We start from the raw sequence: 21,269 nt of genomic DNA, 5'->3' as shown, positions 1-21,269 counted from the left end.
CTGTCACTTACTGACCAAGAGCCCACCAAAAAACTTTAGACCAGGGGCCCACTTTCAGTATTATTTTCTTCCTCTCCTCACTCAACCTCTATTCTCCTAGTTTCTTTTCTTTACTTCTTTACATACTATACGCTATTATTTCATCCATTTAGCCTCTTCGTTAAGGAAATAAGGAATGGCCATGAAATAGGCCAAATGTTTAGAAGCAGGAGGACCCACTGACACCTGAGACCACTGGGAGTTTTCCTGGTATCCCAGTGGGCCAGTCCAACACTGTAGGGACCCACTCACAATATACAGAACACATAGAATAGAAATGTCACAATATAAGGCTGATTAGTAATTAATACAGATAATTACTACATGGCAGCACAGAAACCAGTGCAATTAGCATCAGAATTTAATAATTAGCCCTGTAGCATCAGCTTATATTACAGACCAGCCTCATTTTCTGCTTGATAATTAGTGACGACCCCTAAGCTTAGCTTCTCAACAGCTGCTCAGAGCCCACTGAGCATGTGAGTGTCACAGACACTTTCCAAGATGGTGACCCCCTGTGACAAGTTTGAAGTCCTGGATCATTGCTGCTATTGACAAGCTGAAACTTTAGGCTGGTGCAATAAGTTCAATATATAATAAAAAAGGCATTTATAGCTACATCCAATTTTAGGGTTTAGTTCTCCTTTAACACCATTTGTTGCATGGGTTTAGTCTGCTGACCATAGTGTCAGTCTGCTAAAGAAAAAAATAGAAATATTAAATAAACCCAATAGACTGGTTTTGCTTCCAATAAGGAATAATTATATATTATATTATATTTCTGTACAATGTATCATATTGCATTGAGTAGAGTGCTGATTTGTGCAGTAGAGGTTTGGGATCCATTATCCAAAAAAGTTCAGGATTATGGGAAGGCCATCTCCCACAGACTCCATTTTAATCGAATAATTCAAAATATTAAAATGATTTCCTTTTTCTCTGTAATAATAAAACAGTACCTTGTACTTGATCCCAACTAATAACTAATAATTAATCCTTATTGGAAGCAAAACCAGCCTATTGGGTTTATTTAATATTTCAATTAAAATAAATCCTATACCTGTATAGGGAAAGGCACCTTGCTGGCCTGCAAACATCTGCCCCGTAACTACCAAAATTCTCAGGCAGAAGTTTTTGTGGCTGCTTTGACCCCCCCCCCCTGCTCTGATGGATGAAGTAGGAACTTATTTGTTCTTGAGTGTCTCATTCCCCCCTAGTTTTTCCAGTATGTGGACTGTTCCCATCACCCATGATTGCTATTGTATGTGCAGCCTGTCACTTTCCCTTTATTCTGTCACTCAGTGATGAGGCCTTTTGGCACAGGACATTCCCATGGGGGCTCTGCTCGTGTCACAGCGAGAGAAACCTACCATCTTCAGTTTTATCCAGGACGTTGAGAATATCGGCCAGGTCTAGCGTCAGCTCATCTGGCTCCTGGGAAACATACGGATGGACACACTGGACCTGGGGGCAGTCTATTACAAACAAAAGGTATAAAATAATATGTAGAATTCAGATCGTTATGGAGAAAGCAGAGAATACACTCTAATATTAAGAAAACACAACCAAAACACAAGCTCTTCTTAGCAAGGATCACAGAAAATCTGCCTGCCCCTCCCAACACATAAGCGATGGCAGCTGAAAGAGGTATATCATTACTACATCTCCCATAATCCTTCATTGTGTATCAGAGAGACTACACACCTACTGTTGAAACGTATGATATTTACGCACTCAAGGTGTGACAATGATAGAGGATAAATGCTTAAAGGAAAACTATACCCCCAAAATGAATGACATATTAAAGAATCTTACCAAACTGGAATATATATTTACATAAATATTGCCCTTTTACATCTCTTGCCTTGAACCACCATTTCGTGACTCTCTCTGTGCTGCCTCAGAGATCACCTGACCAGAAATACTACAACACTAACTGTAACAGGAAGAAGTGAGGAAGCAAAAGGCAGAACTGTCTGTTAATTGGCTCATGTGACCTTACATGTGGTTTGTATGTGTGCACAGTGAATCCTACGATCTCAGGGGGCGGCCCTTATTTTTTAAAATGGCAATTTTCTATTTATGATTACCCAATGGCACATACTACTAAAAAAGTATATTATTATGATAATGGTTCATTTACATGAAGCAGGGTTTTACACATGAGCTGTTTTACTCAGTATCTTTTAATAGAGACCTACATTGTTTGGGGGGTATAGTTTTCCTTTAAAGGGGAACTAATGCAAAAATGAAAATGTATTAAAATCTTCAACTCGTGGAAATAAGAAACGGTCTACATGTAATAAATTAAACATTCTTCTGAAATAGTCAACCTAGTCTTCAGTACCCCCCTCTCATCAATATTTCTCTCAGTCAGTGAGTCAGACTGGCAGTTGGGTCAGATACATTGGTGTGTGTGTTCCCATTGGCTAGACAATGTATTTAACCTATCAATCAAAATCTGACTCCGACTCCTGAATGCAGGATTGCTGAGAGGGGATGCTAAATAGTAAGAATTATTTCAGAAGTGAAATAGATGACAGATGAAGAGATGACAAGGAAGGATGTGTAAAGCAAGGCAACTTTAAGTTATAAATCGCTCTCTCTGATCTCATACAGTGCAATTGATACAAATTAAAAATGACAAATTTAAGGTCCTGGAGTTTGGTGGTCCACCATGCCACATTATTTAGCTGTATCATTAGTTACTGTGATTTCGTGCCATAGTGTGCCGTGTGAAGCCAAAACAAAGTGTGCTTCATCTGTAGGTCACATGTTTGCAGTGGTTGATAAACTCACCCAGAAGCTTTGCGGACATTGAGACAAACTTGGTTCTTCGGTTTGGAACCAGAGACGTCATCCAGCGCTTCATTTCACTCCTGACAGAAAGACAAATATCATCAACATCCCATTAAAGGGGACCTGTCACCCTAAGAATTAATTCCAAATAGTAATGAGAAAATTTATTAGCTAGCCATGAATTTGCGGTGAAATTCCAAATTACGCCATGTGTGAATTTTTTCATGAAGCTGCGGAAAAATTTGCCGCAAAAAAACACCCATTGACTTTAATGCATTATAGGACAAAAAAAGTCGCCATAAAAAAAACGCCCATTGACTTTAATGCATTTGGCACAAGAAAAATTGTTGTGAGTATTAAAATTTGTCACAAGTAAAAACGTCCATTGACTTCCATGCATTTCACGAAAATTCGTTGTTTTGCGGATTCTTCACAGTGTTCGCAAAATTTTTGGCAAAGCCAAATGGGACAGATTCGCTCATTACTAATACCAAATCCTATTTTTTAGTCAAGCAAAATAAACTTCACTTACACTTTATAAATGATTTAAATCTTGTTTCTTTTAGTCTTGGAAATCAAAATCACGCTGGCAGGCGCCATTTTCTGGACACTGTTATTAAGGCAAGCTTTATATCATGCTTATGCTTATGCACCAGAATGGGGCACCTGATGCCCATGCACTGGCTAACCAATTAGATGACGAGGAGAGAAGGGGAATGTGAGGAGAGCAGTGAAGTGCAAGGAAGTGCAGAATAGAAAGTGAAAGTAAATGTCTGCTCCTCCTCCTCCTGTGTGTCTTTGGCATAGAAGAGGGGCTGGCAATATATGATTGACAACTGAGATTTTTAAATCAGTTTATAAAGGGTATGGCTTTTTGAATAAAAAAATGATTTGGGGTTCATGCTTAATTTTTAAACGTAACTGCAGAAGAGGTGAAAAGCTGTTGAGGTCACTACAAGTGGTGGGATATAGTAAGTAGCAGTTACTAGGCCCCAAACAATGGGAACCTGTTAAATAAATAATTATCCGGGTTTCAGTGCCATACTGTTGTACCTCTGATCACACTTCTCATAAAAGAAGCCAATGGACAGCACACCCTGGATAGTCAGTACTTACTGGGAGGTGGCCTTTAGCATGTAAGTGAATTCCCGTTCATGTGCATTCTCCAGAAGCTTCAGAATGAAGACATTGGCCAGCGTCTGGCCCTGATCCTCCAGTTCCTCTACACGCAGCAGGCCCCGAGTAGCTACATCAAACACCTGATATCGTTCCCTGGGAACACACAACGACAACACAAGCGATACACAAATAAATACCATGGATTTTCCATATGAACGAAACAAGGTGGCTGCCATTGGGTGTCACACTCTTACCCTGTGAGGGGCTTGCACAACAGAAGAAGGTCATTGAATAGGAAGAGATAGACTGGGCGGAAGAGCTTCTTGGTGCGTAGAGTGCGGGACGTACGTGGCCCTGACATCTGCTGTAGCTCGCCTTGCTTCATTAGCCAGCGTGAGTGAGAAATGATGGGGACAGACTGAAACAAAAGTGGGGACACCGTCATTAAAGACAGGAGCTACGTGGGAAATATTTTCTAAAGGCACAACCCCCCACCCCAGGAGACAAGTGCTGCACCACAGGAACATAGTGTAGCCCAAGTGATACAGGGCACAGGAAGATGCAGTAGGGTGTTGAGTTAGGGAGAAAGGATTTGAAAAGGTTACTGAAACTAAAATAAACCAATCCTATGAAAATGACCAGTTTATTTATGGTGAAATATAGATACCAAAATATTTACAAGGAAGCATATAATTAATGCATTTCCTTTCCCTTATGCAAAGTTATTATGCTACCTGAGCAAAGTCAAGTGTATCCACAGATTTCCCTGGCCATTTATACAAATAGGTGGCCTCATTTATTATGTTGGGGCAAGATGCCCATTTATTGCACTTTTTATATTGTGGCCAAATACCCAACAATCTGCACTCATAAATCAGAGCTCAAAGAGGCAGATGGGCAGACTCCTAACTTGCCCCTCATTTGGATTCCTATGGTGCCTTTACGTATAAGGTTCCCTTGTGCCTGAGATTGCTGTTCTCGACACCTTTCAATGTAAGGGTGGCCATACACAGGGAGATCCGCTAGTTTGGCGATGTCGCCAAATGAGCGGATCTCTCCCCAATATGCCCACATTGAGGGGGGCAATATCAGGCTGATCTGATTGTGGGCCCTATATAAATGGCATGTTTACCTTGGACTTTTGGCTTTTCAAATGTATCTGAACTATAATTTCCAAGTTCCTAATAAAGCAATTGTAACCAATCAGGAGGTAGAAGTTACTGATTGGCTAAAACTGGATTATTTGGAACAGGTTGCTCAGCCTGGAGCTAACTTACCCCCTGAATATACTGGTTAAAAAATGCACTGGTAATGTCAGGGTGCACCTACAGTCAACAATGAAGAGGGTGAACTGGTGTTTCATAGTCGGGAAAAGACATGAACAATGAAGGTCCTTATTTAAGCAGGTCACGATTTCATACCTTGATCTTAAACTCGAGCGTCTTCTCTATGCTGATCAGCTGCTCTGTACGGCTCATCTTCCTGACTCCATCATTGCAGGAGCGCACTAACTGTTAGGGACACAACCAGCGGGTAAGCTTAGTCACCCATCACAGAGAACAAGCAATTAGCTACCCTGTAACAACACATTATTACCTTCTCCAGCTCCCGGTGGGCTTGTAGGGCTGTCATTTCCCGCTCTGACCCTTCCTCCACTTTGGTCAGAATATTCTTCGAGAAAAAGAGAAATACACAGTGGTGCACTGTTAATCTTTACACCATCCTTATGGCACAGAATCCCCCACTTGTCTCACCAGCAGTGCATGTTTAGTATACAGTATGTTCATTGAGCTGCACTGTTACCCATCTTAATTTTGTGCTGCCCTATGGCTCAAAGCAGGTGATTATTTTTGAATTCCAGGCTTGAAGGCAAGTTTTGGATGAATAAAAACCATATGTACTGCCAAGCAGAGCCTCTTGTAGGCTGCCAGTTCACATAGGGGCTACTGAATAGCCAATCACAGCCCTTCGTTGGCATCCTCAGGAGCTATTTTCATACTTATGTTGCTCCCCAACCCTTACATTTGAATGTGGCTCACGGGTGAAAAAGATTGGGGCTCCCTGGTTTAGAGGTGTATGTATTTATATAGAGGGCAGTTGTGCGTTTCCCTTCCTATGGAGAGACTACATTTATAGCAAAATATTGTCTCCAGCTACTAGCAACATTCAGGCTACAAATAGGAGTAAGCTGCCTCTGGCAAGAAAACCTATAGTTAGCAGTTGATATTGTTCATACAGTATAACATGCCTTGCCCAGGCTGAAGTCTGCCTCAGAACTCTCACTAGGCAAACAAAGGAAAGCCTCTATATATATATATATATATAGGACCACTTGTTTGCAATTTGCACAAAAATAAATACTAAATCTCCTTTAAAATATCTTAGCTCTCTTGTGTTGCTTTTGAAGCTCATTTTTTTTTAACTGCTGTTTTTTTTATAGCAGAAATATACTGGTAATTAGAATGGAAATGAAACCTGCTTGGAATTCTTTTTTAATGGTGATATAATTACTATGAAACATCCCTGCCTCGTTGAGCCGGAAAATAGTTTGACTAGACAAAGCCCACATCGACAAAAGAAGGGATTAGAGCTTGTGATTCATTTGCCGTTTCCAATCTTTGCTTTTTTTATGTGATTTTAAAAGACTTTAAGACTTTCATGCTACCCCAGGGCACTAGAGTTCTACTGAATGTCCTTACAGGGATTCTACTGAAATATACCGCAGAGGTTCTCACTGGATTGGCGGCACAGCGGTGCAGTCAGTGAGCTCCGCCTTTTTTGGAGAAAATAATTGGTTCAGAACTTGAGTAATATGCAAATCACAGACATATTCGGAGAACTGGAATTTAGACAGTATGGTATTCATACCCACTGATATACAGTCCCTAGTACATATGGGTTTATCCAAATATATGAAGCAGCAAAAAGTTGTGCGTTTTCTTTCGAAAGTAAAGGCCAAAAATTATAATTAAAAGTTCAAATCATTTATTAGGACATACAGATAATGCGTTTCGTACCTACTGGGGCACTTACTCATAGGCTATGAGAAAGTGCCCCAGTAGGTACGAAACGCGCTATGCGGTTATCTGTATGTCCTAATAAATTATTCGAACTTTTAATTATAATTTTTGGCCTTTACTTTCAGAGAAAACTCAATTTTTTGCTGCTTCAGATTTTTGCACCCGTAGACTGGGGTGAACTGTGAGTATTTTTTCTCACCTTATTATTTGCTTATTTTTTCTTTTTGATTAACAATGGTACAGTTATTGGCATTGCGTACCATATTTCTAATATTTATCCAAATATATGTCTAATGACATTGGGGGAGGGAAAACAAGTTGCACTGGAAAGGTTAAGGGTTTAAGACACACAGAGCTCCAAAAGATTACGCCAACTTTAAAGGGAACCTTTTGGGTAAAAATGTCATCCTCAATCAAAGGTGCGGGCTAATAGAGCCTGAATTCAGGTTGGGGATAACAGTAGTTTTTTTTTTAAAAAAAAAAAATTCCCCCACCAGCGATAGGCTACCCGCACCAGGAGGGAGCTCCCAGTGCGAGCAGCCATGATTGGTCACTCGCATGCGCATAATGAAAAACTGCGGATTGCTCATTATGTGCATGCCGGTGACGTCACATGTGTGTTATGCGCATGCGAGTGACCGGACATGGCTGCTCGCACCTGGTGCGGGTAGCCTAGCGCTGGTGGGGGGAATTTTTATATAACAAAAAACTACCATTATTCCCAACCGGAATGCAGGCTCTATTAGCCCACATCTTTCATTGGGGATGCCATTTTTACCCAACAGATGCCATTTAAGCACTTCTTAAAAGTGAGCAATGCGCAATTAAAATTCTCAATGCGCAATTAAAATTCGCAATGCGCAATTAAAATTCGCAATGCAATAACAGTTTAAGGAAGAGTATTACATTGAGAAATGCAAATTTTTATTCTTATTTGTGCAAATTGTTTTGCTCTTTGCAACTTTTACTTCCCCCCAGTTGTGTCTTAGCAAAGCCAGTTATCACTATGGTCTATTTTGTAGCCATGACAAGTAGCTGCTACTAGTAGCTCTGTGTGTCTTTACCCTAAACGCTGAGGGTTTAGAGGAGAAGTGACTTCTATTTGCGGGGGGCTGCTGCCTACTGGAATTGGAACATTATTTCTTTATATGTAGCTGCAAATACATGAAAGCGATACTATAAATATATCAAAGCAAGGGATTTAAATAGCAGCCCATGGGAATTCATAACACAAATTGATAAAAAAAAATTCACACATCCTTTAAAAACTGCAGTGCAGAACTGTATATATTTGCACCATATAAAAAAGAGGTTTTGGGAATTACAAAAATAAGTCTCTTCAGTGATGGTTAGAATATAAAACTAAACATAGTTCATAGATTAAAAGGGTGGGGGGAAATGAGGAATAATAAAAAGGACATACTGTATATCCGAACAACCAATCAGCTTGTAGCTGCAAGCAATACGGAATCAATATTCCAGCTATCATGGGCATCCCCTTTGATGATTTTGTACCCCAACAAACAAAAAATGATAGCGGCCTGAGGGTGTGTGTTTACTTTGCATTTGCTTGAGTGGTTCTTGTGGCCATTGTGACTCACATCTCATTTCATAAAAGCTGCTTGCTTTTTAGTTTTATCTTCCTCGAGTCTGGGCAGCTAGTGATTATCAGAGTACAGTTTAAAGGGTAACATGTTAGTGAAGACATGTCCAATACCTCTCAGTACTGCCTACCATTCACATAAACAGAAGCCACCTGTCATCCTTTTGACAAATGGTATTTAGCCTGAAAAAACACATTTGTGTGTTACAGACTGTGAATGAAAGTCAGTTTTTTACAGCGAGAGCTGTGAAGATGTGGAATGCTCTCCCTGAACCAGTTGTACAGGCTGATACATTAGATAGCTTTAAGAAGGGGTTGGCTGATACATTAGATAGCTTTAAGAAGGGGTTGGCTGATACATTAGATAGCTTTAAGAAGGGGTTGGCTGATACATTAGATAGCTTTAAGAAGGGGTTGGCTGATACATTAGATAGCTTTAAGAAGGGGTTGGCTGATACATTAGATAGCTTTAAGAAGGGGTTGGCTGATACATTAGATAGCTTTAAGAAGGGGTTGGCTGATACATTAGATAGCTTTAAGAAGGGGTTGGCTGGTACATTAGATAGCTTTAAGAAGGGGTTGACTGATACATTAGATAGCTTTAAGAAGGGGTTGGCTGATACATTAGATAGCTTTAAGAAGGGGTTGGCTGATACATTAGATAGCTTTAAGAAGGGGTTGGCTGATATATTAGATAGTTTTAAGAAGGGGTTGGCTGACACATTAGATAGCTTTAAGAAGGGATTGGCTGATACATTAGATAGCTTTAAGAAGGGGTTGGCTGACACATTAGATAGCTTTAAGAAGGGGTTGGCTGATACATTAGATAGTTTTAAGAAGGGGTTGGCTGATACATTAGATAGCTTTAAGAAGGGGTTGGCTGATACATTAGATAGCTTTAAGAAGGGGTTGGCTGATACATTAGATAGTTTTAAGAAGGGGTTGGCTGACACATTAGATAGCTTTAAGAAGGGGTTGGCTGATACATTAGATAGTTTTAAGAAGGAGTTGGCTGACACATTAGATAGCTTTAAGAAGGGGTTGGCTGATACATTAGATAGTTTTAAGAAGGGGTTGTCTGATACATTAGATAGCTTTAAGAAGGGGTTGGCTGATACATTAGATAGTTTTAAGAAGGGGTTGGCTGACACATTAGATAGCTTTAAGAAGGGGTTGGCTGATACATTAGATAGCTTTAAGAACGGGTTGGCTGATACATTAGATAGCTTTAAGAAGGGGTTGGCTGTTACATTAGATAGCTTTAAGAAGGGGTTGGCTGATACATTAGATAGCTTTAAGAAGGGGTTGGCTGATACATTAGATAGCTTTAAGAAGGGGTTGGCTGATACATTAGATAGCTTTAAGAAGGGGTTGGCTGATACATTAGATAGCTTTAAGAAGGGGTTGGCTGATACATTAGATAGCTTTAAGAAGGGGTTGGCTGATACATTAGATAGCTTTAAGAAGGGGTTGGCTGATACATTAGATAGCTTTAAGAAGGGGTTGGCTGTTACATTAGATAGCTTTAAGAAGGGGTTGGCTGATACATTAGATAGCTTTAAGAAGGGGTTGGCTGATACATTAGATAGCTTTAAGAAGGGGTTGGCTGATACATTAGATAGCTTTAAGAAGGGGTTGGCTGATACATTAGATAGCTTTAAGAAGGGGTTGGCTGATACATTAGATAGCTTTAAGAAGGGATTGGCTGATACATTAGATAGCTTTAAGAACGGGTTGGCTGATACATTAGATAGCTTTAAGAAGGGGTTGGCTGTTACATTAGATAGCTTTAAGAAGGGGTTGGCTGATACATTAGATAGCTTTAAGAAGGGGTTGGGTGGCTTTTTAGCAAGTGAGAGAATACAAGGTTATGGGAGATAGCTCATAGTACAAGTTGATCCAGGGACTAGTCCCATTGCCATCTTGGAGTCAGGAAGGAATTTTCCCCCTGAGGCAAATTGGAGAGGCTTCAGATGGAGGTTTTGCCTTCCTCTGGATCAACTGGTAGTTAGGCAGGTCAAGTAAAAGTTAAAAGGTTGAACTTGATGGACATGTGTCTTTTTTCAACCTAACTTACTATGTAAGTTGCCCCAGAGAATGACTGAGTTGAAATAAGTCAGAACGATCAATAGAAAAGTGGTCATACCACATCTGGCCCCTCATACACTCCATACATTTGCTCCGTGAGGAGATTGGGCAGATACGTGTTCACGTTAAGACAGTATATTTCCTCCTTAGGCTGTCACTGTGATAGGACAGAAAGGCTACTTGATATGGAGTTGCTAAGAGTCTGTGATCCAGCTATTGTTGAGCCTCCATTTCTCAAGAGCCAGTAGGCATGGATATAATGTTACTTATACTGTGAGTACTAGTCTATAATGGTTACTAGGTTCAACTCTCCTCCCACTGTATGCTTTGCCTGACTACCAGAAGGTACTGTAACTGCTACTGAGTTGTATACATTTTGTTTCAGTTTACACTGTCGGATGGAGAGCTGTCCACCAATCTCTGCTATGTCTTAGGTATCCAAATGTTAATGTCCACTTTGCATCACTTTGCTCAAAAGAAGGTCATAACAAAAGGCCTTTGGTACCTGCACCAGAAGCTTGAGTCGTGTGATCCTCTGGAATGGAAGGATGAGGAACGAGGAAAAAGGAAGCCCTCGGCAAACAGGATCCATCTCCAGATGTCCCACGGCATCCCGAAATTCTGGCCTCTCCTGACTAAATCACATGGGAGTAAGAAGTCAGATATGCAGTGAGAACAAAAGTGTATTTGGTGCCTGTTCTGGGAGAAGATGCGTGACTGATCTGAGACAACATGCATGCCTGGTCTATGAGATGGTGCATACGTGTTGTGGCAGAAGAAGCATGCCTACTCTGGATTGGTTCTGCTGCTACCAAGATGCTTTTCATGAATGCAACAGCTACACATGGTTTATATCCTGCAGTTAAAGGACCTTTCAAATTAACAAATACAAATATGCTTTAGAGTTAATGATTCCTGGTCTGTGTACTGCTCCTGCTAAATACTTTAGGTCATATTACACAACATGCATTGGTGTAACTACCAGGGGAGCAGGGGGTGTGACTGAGCCAGGGGCTAGATCCCCCAGCGAGTTCTAATGGGAGACCTGCATTGCTCCAACTAGAATTCACTAAAGCCCATTGGGCCCAGAATGCTGCAGGGCTCACAGTTGCAACAGGAGGGGCAATGGGAAAGACATTTGCTTCATTAGATTTCTATTTTGTCAGAAGGAACTTACAGGAGCGTCCTGTACGCTCTCTCCTGATAGGTCTGATTGCACACGTAGGTGATGTAAACGCCAAAATGTTTCACAGCATGATCATGGACTATATCACAGACATCTGATATCACAATGTTTTCCTCAAACCGTTGCTCCAAGGCCAGGAGGAACCTGAAACAAACAACATACCAAACAATATAGAGTATTACAGAGATAAACCTACTTAGCTGTCCATGTTGCACGCCTGTTCATTTCCTAGTTATCTCTGACTTCATACTGCGTGATTTGATTCACTGATTAATTTTCTTTATTTATTTAGTGGCTGACTGGTTTCTATTCTGTACAATAAAATTGTGCTCCATAGTGGAGCAATGAAAAAACAAGCAGAAGTTCTACTGGGCCATCAATTGATGGAGACCAATGCACAAGAGTGATGTACAACCTTGGTAGATCTTTCTTTGGGAACAGGGAGGCAACAATTCGCTTCAAGCAATATCGCTACCTCCAAAGAGAACTTGCCATAGAGCACAGCAGGGATTAGAGGATGATCAGAGCTTCTGTCCTGCTCTAAAGACACTTGGCAAGTGGAAGGAATATTTATACCATAGAGTAGGATTACAGCAGGGGTGCCCAAAGGGTAGATCTACCAGTAGACCTTTAGCTGGTGATCAGTAGATCTCAAGACACTGCCAACAAACAGCTTGACTAAACCACCTTCCTATTTCATGCTTTTCATTGAGATATTTATTATGTTAAGGTTACAGTTGTTTGGTAAATACAGCAAAATACATTTTCCCATAAATCAGTATTTAAGTAATATTTTCCATGGAACAGAATGTTAACAATGCTTTTATGGATGTAGATCATAATGGGACATCATCACTAAAGGTAGACTCTGCATTATTAAAGTATAGCCACTTCTGGATTACAGAGTTGCAGAAAAGGGCACAGTGTATGGATAAGGACCTGGTTCATCTTAAAGGATGGAGGAATCAGATTTTAATTAGACTGAGGTTATTGCTGCCATGTTCAAACACTGCAAACAGAGCACTTGTAAGAAAGAAATCTCATGCCTGATGATATTGCTCTTATAAGCAGCAGAGGAAATTCACATTAATGATTTTTCTAGAAGAGTTTAACAGGTGCTTAACATGTCAATTTCAAATCAGGCACGCAGCATGTAACAAAGCACAGAGCTGCTGCATTTACTTTTGCATTTATCTTTACGTAATGAAATATCAGAAGGAATCTCTCAGCTCCAGCCACAAGTCCTATTTAAGCGCATAGCTGTTGCATTAAGGGTTAAAAGAGAACAAATAGGGGCAAATTTACTTATGGTCGAATATCGAGGGTTAATTAACCCTCGATATTGACTGCCGAATGGAAATCCTTCGACTTCGAATATCGAAGTTGAAGGATTTACTGCAATTCGTTCAATCGATTTTAATCCATCGATCAAACGATTTTTCTTCGACCAAAAAAAGATTGCAAAGCCTATGGGGACCTTCCCCATAGGCTAACATTGACTTCGGTAGGTTTTAGGTGGCGAACTAGGGGATCGAAGTTTTTTTTTAAAGAGACAGTACTTCGACTATCGAATGGTCGAATAATCGATTTTTAGTTCGAAGTCATAGTTGAAGGTCGAAGTAGCCAATTCGATGGTCGAAGTAGCCAAAAAAACATTCAAAGTTTTTTTTATTCTATTCCTTCACTCGAGCAAAGTAAATGTGCCCCATAGTGTATGGATGTCAGATATATGCCACTCCAGCCCACTGGGAACTAAAATACTCAATCAACTGTAGTTGAAATGCCTCTTTTTTCAGGGGTTGGCAGCAAAAACTGTTGCTGGACTACACCACGGAGAGTCAAATGGTTGTCCATTGTCACTTTTATTCTGAAATCCCTGATATCCAAAAGCAAAATCTGGCTGCATATTTGCATGAAGTTCTATGGTATAAGTCATGTTCCAGATGTCCTGTCCTTTCAGGTCTTATCCTGGTTCTCCTGGGTGCACACTACTCTTGCTGGAGGCCAGTAATAATAGCACCCAGTCTCGATACCATAATGCAGTCCAATTTATTACCCAACACCACAAACTCTCCCCACTCCAATATAGCATGTACTTTATATAGTGAATAAAGTACCCCCTCTTGTAAAATACAAGGAGTTCCATGACCATATAGTTAAATTGGGTTGAAAAAAGACAAAGTCCATCAAAAACATGAGGCAGAAGGCCAATTGTTTTTATACAGGTCATGGAACTCCGAGTTAACTTCTAATATCCTTATGTTTTTCAATTTTAATGTCAGCTTATCTGGCTTTGGCATTCTCTGTATTGTGTTTATAGACCATCCGTTGCTCCAGTTATACACTCTATGAAAACATACACTTTAAAGAGACTATCAGATCACAACATTTATTTCTTCAGAACTTTTGCTGCTGAAGTTTTACCTCTCACTTGTGGCCAGGACCTCCAATACATTTGAGAAGATGAAGTGAATCTCTGACTGGTGCAACGTGGCTCTCAGGCGCTCACTGTCCATGAAGTGAGATACCACCAAGCGTAAGCTCTTGTAGTACGAGGCTTCAGAGGTCAGCAGTTCGAACATGGCCTGCGTAAGAGAATGAAAATAACAAAGCTACTCCATTTGTTTCACAAAGACCATTAGGATGAGACACAACACATTAAATACGTTTCAACCTCCCGGGAAAGACCTACACAGTATTTAAAAGAACAACCAATAGTCTGTCCGAAGAGTCATTGTTTGAAAATATATATTAATGATGCATGTATTCTATGAAAACTGTTCACACCTATGGGTATAAAAAAAGTAGACAAACCCTGCAGGGGCTCCCGTGTCACATCTAGCGACCCTCTTACCTCCTGGAGTTTAACTTCTTCAGGCTGCAACAGGGTCAGCACATCACTCTTCCTCACGTCCGGGAGGTCCTGCCACAAGTTAAATCCAGAACAGGAGCTCTTGAACCGACTGAGCGTAGAGTTTGCCCTTTGGTTCTCGACGGGTGGTGGGGAGCCCAAAGGTGTGCTCTGAGAGTTGTTGGAGGTCTCAGCAGATCGGACATAATTATCTTGTAGCCTTCGAGTCTGAATCTCATGCTGTGTGGATTTATCTCTGTACTCCTGGTAAAGGAACTCTCCAGAGGAAAAACAAAATAAAAGAACATGACTATGGGTGCTGGGTAAATGTATGCACTGCACCGACAAATACGGTGGAACTCAAATTTATAGTACAGGTATGGGATCTGTTATCCAGAATGCTCAAGACCTGGGGTTTTCTGGATAAGGGATCTTTCTGTAATTTGGATCTTCATACCTTAAAGGACCAGTAATCAAAATTTTAAACACCAAGACTAATTAAACTTTAAAATCGCACAGCCTTTATTAAGAAATAACTCACTGAAACTCCGCTTGTGCTCCTCTTCAGAAAAGGACACACGGCGACGATCCATCTTGCGGCCCTCGATTTCTCCTCCCTGGCTATCTCCTATAAGGAAGGCAGTGAGGAGAAATCGAGCACGGCACAATGGATCGCCTTTTCTAAAGAGGAGCGCAAGCGGAGTTTCGGTAAGTTATTTCTTAATAAAGGCTGTGCAATTATGAAGTTTAATTAGTCTTGGTGTTTTAAGTCTACTAGAAATTAATTTAAACATTAAATAAACCCAATAGGCTGGTTTTGCTTCCAATGAGGATTAATTATATCTTAGTTGGGATCAAGTACAAGCTACTGTTTTATTATTACAGAGAAAAAAATAAATCATTTACAAAAAACTTGAATTATTTGATTAACATGGAGTCTATGGGAGAAAGCCTTTCTCTGTCATCATAGGGGGACACAGGGACGATGGGGACACAGGGACGATGGGGTTAAGCTCCACCCTCCAGGAGGCAGGACACTTACTAATAAATTTGTGGGCGTGCCTAACCGGCTTAACCCCCACACTCCAGCTTATCCAATCAGTTTTTTAAGTGTCCTGTTACCAGGAGGATGGACGTCCAGCGATGTTAGTCAAGGATGACTACTCTCTTTCTGTGGTCTTACTCTGGGCAGCGCATGTTTGTCCTTAGTACAGTCCCAGTATTTCTCCGCCCACCGGGGTCATTTCTAGCCGCTATAGGCTATAACGACCACCCAGACGTATCCCTGCTAAGTTTGGCGATGGCAGATGGTCTGGCCGGGATGGGCACGAGGTGAGTACCTGCCTTGGGCATAACAACTCACCTCACAGGTCTGGCTTGGCAGCCTCCCCCCTAGCACGGTAGCCCTCCCCCCGTTTCCCCCCTTATCCTTACTGTTTTGGTAAGAGGTGCAGGGCGTGCTCCTGTACTGGCCGGTTCTTTCCCTCCATGCTGTGTCTGGGCGCTCGCTGCGCCTTCTGTCTAAGTGAGGAGACGGCTGAGGGGGGAGAGGGCCGGATCGCGCTGCGCTGGAACGCATGCGGCGTATGCGTTCCGGCGGCCATCTTGCGCACGTTGTGCGCATGCGCGTATGCGTTCCAGCGGCCATTTTGCGCACTTGTGCGCATGCGCGTATGCGTTCCAGCGGCCATCTTGCGCATAGTGCTTCTGCTGCGCACCGGATGGTCCATTTCTCCGCTCCTGCAAGTGCTAGCGAGTTGTAAGCGGTTGCTGACTGCCCCACACACTCCTACTTACCCAATCTCCATGGCAGAAGGTAGGTCAGAGGGGTTATTCACCAGGGCAGGGGGGAAGGCTGCCAAAACAGCACAGATTAAATTTTTTGCCTGTGCCAATTGCAATGTTAAGCTGCCTCGAGGGCAGGGGGAGCCGCTCTGTAAGTCCTGTTTAGTGGGGCAGAGTACAGCGCTCATTTCAGAGGATGTTTCAAGCCCTCCAGCGGCTCAGCCAGAGAATCCTTCAAGGGAGAGTATTTCTCAAGGTCAGGGGCTCAGCTCAGAGGCTGATGTGCCAGCACCATTGTGGGCCATTCATTTAACACAGTCCCTTGCTTCCTTGCAGGGTCTTCCCTCTATTGCTGACAATTTAGGAAGAATGTTAGCCAGACTTGATCAAAAGACTAGCTCTAAGCGAAAGCGGTCTGAAGAAACTAAAGTGCCTACTACGTCTATTCATTGTTTGTCTGACGAATCTGCAGCTGAGCAGGCATCCTCACAATCTGAGGGAGAATTACTTCCTTCTGAAGTTTCGTCTGGGGAGGAGGAAGAAACTGTGGAGGACCACAGAGATCATGATAGTCAGCATGATGTGGAGGGTATTATTAAGGGTGTTATGGATGTGTTGAATATATCACAAACACCCAAATCCCAGGATGATTTGGGGTTATTCAAGAGGAAGCAAAAATCCGAAGTTTGTTTTCCTTCTCATGAGCATCTTCTTCACATAATACAAGAAGAGTGGAGTGTTCCAGAAAGAAAGTTTCAGACGACTAGGAAATTTTCTAAGTCTTATCCATTTTCGAAAGATCTGGTAGAAAAGTGGACTAATCCCCCAGCAGTTGATGCACCTGTATCAAGATTGGCCAAGTCCACTACATTGCCAGTCACAGATGCGGCATCCTTCAAAGACCCATCTGACCGAAGATTGGAAGGTTTTCTTAGGTCAATTTATTCTTCGTCTGGGTCAGCTCTTCGCCCATGCCTGGCTTCGGCTTGGGTGGCCAGAGCAATACAAGCGTGGTCCGAATCGCTTGTCAAGGACATCCAGAATGCAGTTTCCAGATCCGATCTGTTATCATCAGCCAATGCGATAGCAGAGGCATCGGCTTATTTGTGCGACTCCGCACTAGACACAGTTCAAGTCACGGCACGTACTTCCGCTCTTTCTGTTGCAGCACGTAGAACATTGTGGCTGAAAAATTGGTCAGCAGATCTGAGTTCTAAGAAGTCCTTGACATCTCTTCCATTCAAGGGACAGCGCCTGTTTGGTGAAGAGCTCGAAAAAATTATTTCGCAGGCGACGGGAGGAAAAAGCACTTTTCTTCCACAGGCCAAAAGTAAAACAACTACTACCACCAGACGGGGAAGGTTTTTTCGTGGCTCAAGTAGACGATACACACGAAGAAACAATTCACCACAGCGGTCACACTTTCGAGCCAAAACAAACGACAAAGGTCGCATGCATTGGAAGACCAATCGACCGGTTATCAAGCCCGCAGCAGATAAGTCTTCGTCAGCCTGACGGGGTACCCCTTCCGGAGTCGGGGGAGCGTATTGGGGGCAAGTTACTCCAATTCCGGGAGGTGTGGATCAACCATGCGTCAGACATGTGGGTGAACGAAATTATTTCCGAAGGTTACCACATAGATTTCTCAACCATTCCTGGCAAAAGATTCATCATGTCCAGGGTTCCTGCAGATCCAGACAAAGCTGCTGCCTTTCTAAATTGCATCACAAATTTAGAACAAACTGGAGTGATTGTTCCAGTGCCACATTCAGAGAGATTTTCCGGATTCTATTCCAACATTTTCATTGTGCCAAAGAAAAACGGCTCCTTCAGGCCGGTACTAGATCTCAAACAGCTGAACAGGTTCGTCAGATCAGTACGATTCAAAATGGAGACTCTGAGATCAGTGATAAGAGGGATGGAGAAAAATCAACTGCTGATGTCTATCGATATCAGAGATGCGTACCTCCATGTACCAATCTGGCCGCCGCATCACTCCTTCCTTCGATTCGCATTCAGGAACCAACACTACCAGTTTGTGGCTCTGCCATTCGGACTCTCTTCAGCCCCCAGAGTGTTCACAAAACTAATGGCAGTATCGGCGGCGGCATTACGTCTGCAAGGGATTTCAGTCACTCCTTATCTGGACGATCTGCTTCTGAAAGCCAGATCAGAGGAAAAGGCAGAGGAAGATCGGAGCAAGGCAATCAGTCTTCTGCAGAATTTTGGCTGGACCATAAATTGGTCGAAGTCCAATTTGCGACCCAGTCATCACATGACATTCCTGGGTCTCGAGTTCAATACCATTACACAAATGGTGCATCTTCCGTTGGACAAGCAAATGAAGGTCATGAAGCAAGTCCGTCTACTCCTCCGAGATCAGAGTCCAACTGTTCATCTAGGAATGAGAGTACTGGGACTCATGGTTGCTACCATAGAAGCCGTTCCATTTGCACAGATTCACTTACGACCATTGCAAGCGAACATTCTAACGTCATGGAGAGGGGGAGCTCTCACTCGCAAGCTCAATCTATCTCAGTCGACAAGAGTAGCCATCCAGTGGTGGCTGCGACCGACCAATCTCTCCAAGGGTCAATCCTGGGCGACGCAAGATTGGAAGATAATTTCCACAGATGCCAGTCTGAGGGGTTGGGGAGCAACCTGGGACAACTTGTCTGCCCAAGGTCAATGGTCTCCAAGGGAGTCCAAACTTCCAATCAACATCTTAGAGCTAAGGGCAATAAGACTAGCTCTGGCCGAATGGACAGAGTTATTACAAGCAAGTCCGGTTCGATTACAGAGCGACAATGCTACCGCAGTGGCGTACATAAATCGCCAGGGAGGTACTCGCAGCAAAGCGGCGCTGTTGGAAGCTCAACAAATTCTCAGTTGGGCAGAAACCAACGAAGTACAGCTGTCCGCGATCCATATCCCAGGAGTTCTAAACACCAAAGCAGATTACCTCAGCAGAATTCGTCTAGATCCGGGAGAATGGGAACTTCACCCAGAAGTGTTTGCAAAACTAGTACTCCATTGGGGACAACCACAGGTCGATCTAATGGCGTCAAGAAACAACACAAAGGTGCCTCGATTCTTTGCTCGTTACCGAGAGAGACTGGCAGCAGGGGTCGATGCCATGACACAGAAGTGGCAGTTCAGTCTAGCGTACATATTCCCTCCGCTACCCATGCTTCCACGAGTCCTCAAGAAGATCAGACAGTCAGACATCACGGTAATTGTGGTGGCTCCTTACTGGCCTCGGAGGACTTGGTTTTACGACCTTCAGGAAATGTCAATAGCACAACCGATACGTCTCGAGAACAGGCCGGACCTTCTGTTCCAAGGGCCCGTGGCACATCACAACCCAGGGTTGTTCGCTTTGACGGGATGGCTGTTGAGGCAGACATCTGGCGAAGACAAGGGTTAACAGAAGAAGTTATTGCCACATTATTGAGAGCTCGTAAGTCTTCATCTTCAAAATCATACTACAGAGTCTGGCAATCCTATCGGAGTTGGTGCGAGGAGTTCAATCTATCCTTTCACAAGCTTAGCATTCCGAGAGTTCTGTCTTTCCTGCAGCGCGGGCTCAGGCGAGGTCTAAAACTCAGCTCTCTGAAAGTACAAGTATCAGCTCTGTCAATCCTATTTCAGTCCAAACTAGCCTTGAATGATACAGTACGCACTTTTCTACAAGGAGTGGCACATATAGTTCCTCCATATCAGCCTCCAGTTCCAGCATGGGATTTGAATGTTGTTCTTGAAGCCCTTCTGGATCCACCATTCGAACCGATGGGATCTATTTCAGATACTTGGCTTACCTGGAAGGTAGTGTTCTTAATGGCAATTACATCCACTAGAAGAGTGTCAGAACTGAGTGCACTATCGGCAGATCCATCTTTTCTAGTGTTCCACAAGGATAAGGCAGTCCTACGCACAGTTCCGTCTTTCCTTCCTAAGGTGGTCTCGTCATTTCACATCAACCAAGACATTGTTGTTCCCTCTCTCTGTCCGGAACCAAAGAATGATAAGGAACGTCGGCTACACAACTTAGATGTAGTTAGAGCCTTACGATGGTATATTGAAAAATCAAGGTCTTTTCGACGGTCTCAAACTCTCTTCGTATTACCATCAGGGCCCAGGAAGGGTCATCCTGCATCTAAAGCTACCATTTCTAGATGGATCAAGGAGACCATCAGACAGGCATACATGGCCAAAGGGAAGATTCCACCGGAGGGAATTCGAGCTCATTCTACAAGAGCAATCGGAGCTTCCTGGGCTTGGCGTAATTCAGCCTCATTGGACCAGATTTGCAGGGCGGCTACCTGGTCCTCTGTACATACTTTTTCAAAATTCTATAAAGTTGATATTTTTTCTTCAGCTGAAGCATCTTTTGGGCGCAAGGTGCTACATTCTGTGCTGAAGTAATGGTTAATTCGTTTTCCCGCCCTGCTGTTTTGGGGGCTGCTTTGTTAAGTCCCCATCGTCCCTGTGTCCCCCTATGATGACAGAGAAAACAGGATTTTTTATACTTACCGTTAAATCTGTTTCTCTGTGATCAATAGGGGGACACAGGGCGGCCCGCCCTAAAACTTTTGTTTATTGACCGTTTGGTCATGTCGGGATAATTCCCTGATTTACCTTCTACGTGGGTTATTATTATTTTGATTATTACGTAATCTTGTTACAGCTTTTTTTGTGACAAACTGATTGGATAAGCTGGAGTGTGGGGGTTAAGCCGGTTAGGCACGCCCACAAATTTATTAGTAAGTGTCCTGCCTC

General features: G+C 42.6%; 1 protein-coding gene across 2 annotated transcripts in view; it reads right to left on the bottom strand.

Annotated features, from left to right (window-relative positions):
* ngef.L (neuronal guanine nucleotide exchange factor L homeolog) overlaps window positions 1-21,269 on the bottom strand; it is an 83,946-nt gene that overhangs the window by 883 nt on the left and 61,794 nt on the right. For both annotated transcript variants that reach the window (XM_018263890.2, XM_041563442.1), the window contains 10 exons: window positions 14,709-14,983; window positions 14,279-14,439; window positions 11,846-11,998; window positions 11,174-11,303; window positions 5,554-5,628; window positions 5,379-5,468; window positions 4,212-4,375; window positions 3,955-4,110; window positions 2,839-2,918; window positions 1,410-1,514 (listed from right to left, as the gene is read on the bottom strand). In XM_018263890.2, the coding sequence (XP_018119379.1) occupies window positions 1,410-1,514; window positions 2,839-2,918; window positions 3,955-4,110; window positions 4,212-4,375; window positions 5,379-5,468; window positions 5,554-5,628; window positions 11,174-11,303; window positions 11,846-11,998; window positions 14,279-14,439; window positions 14,709-14,983 (1,389 nt within the window). The remainder of the gene's footprint in view (window positions 1-1,409; window positions 1,515-2,838; window positions 2,919-3,954; window positions 4,111-4,211; window positions 4,376-5,378; window positions 5,469-5,553; window positions 5,629-11,173; window positions 11,304-11,845; window positions 11,999-14,278; window positions 14,440-14,708; window positions 14,984-21,269) is intronic.

The sequence above is a fragment of the Xenopus laevis genome, chromosome 5L (genome assembly GCF_017654675.1).
Source record: "Xenopus laevis strain J_2021 chromosome 5L, Xenopus_laevis_v10.1, whole genome shotgun sequence".
Lineage (NCBI taxonomy): Eukaryota > Metazoa > Chordata > Amphibia > Anura > Pipidae > Xenopus > Xenopus laevis.
This window is presented reverse-complemented; position numbering and strand designations above follow the sequence as displayed.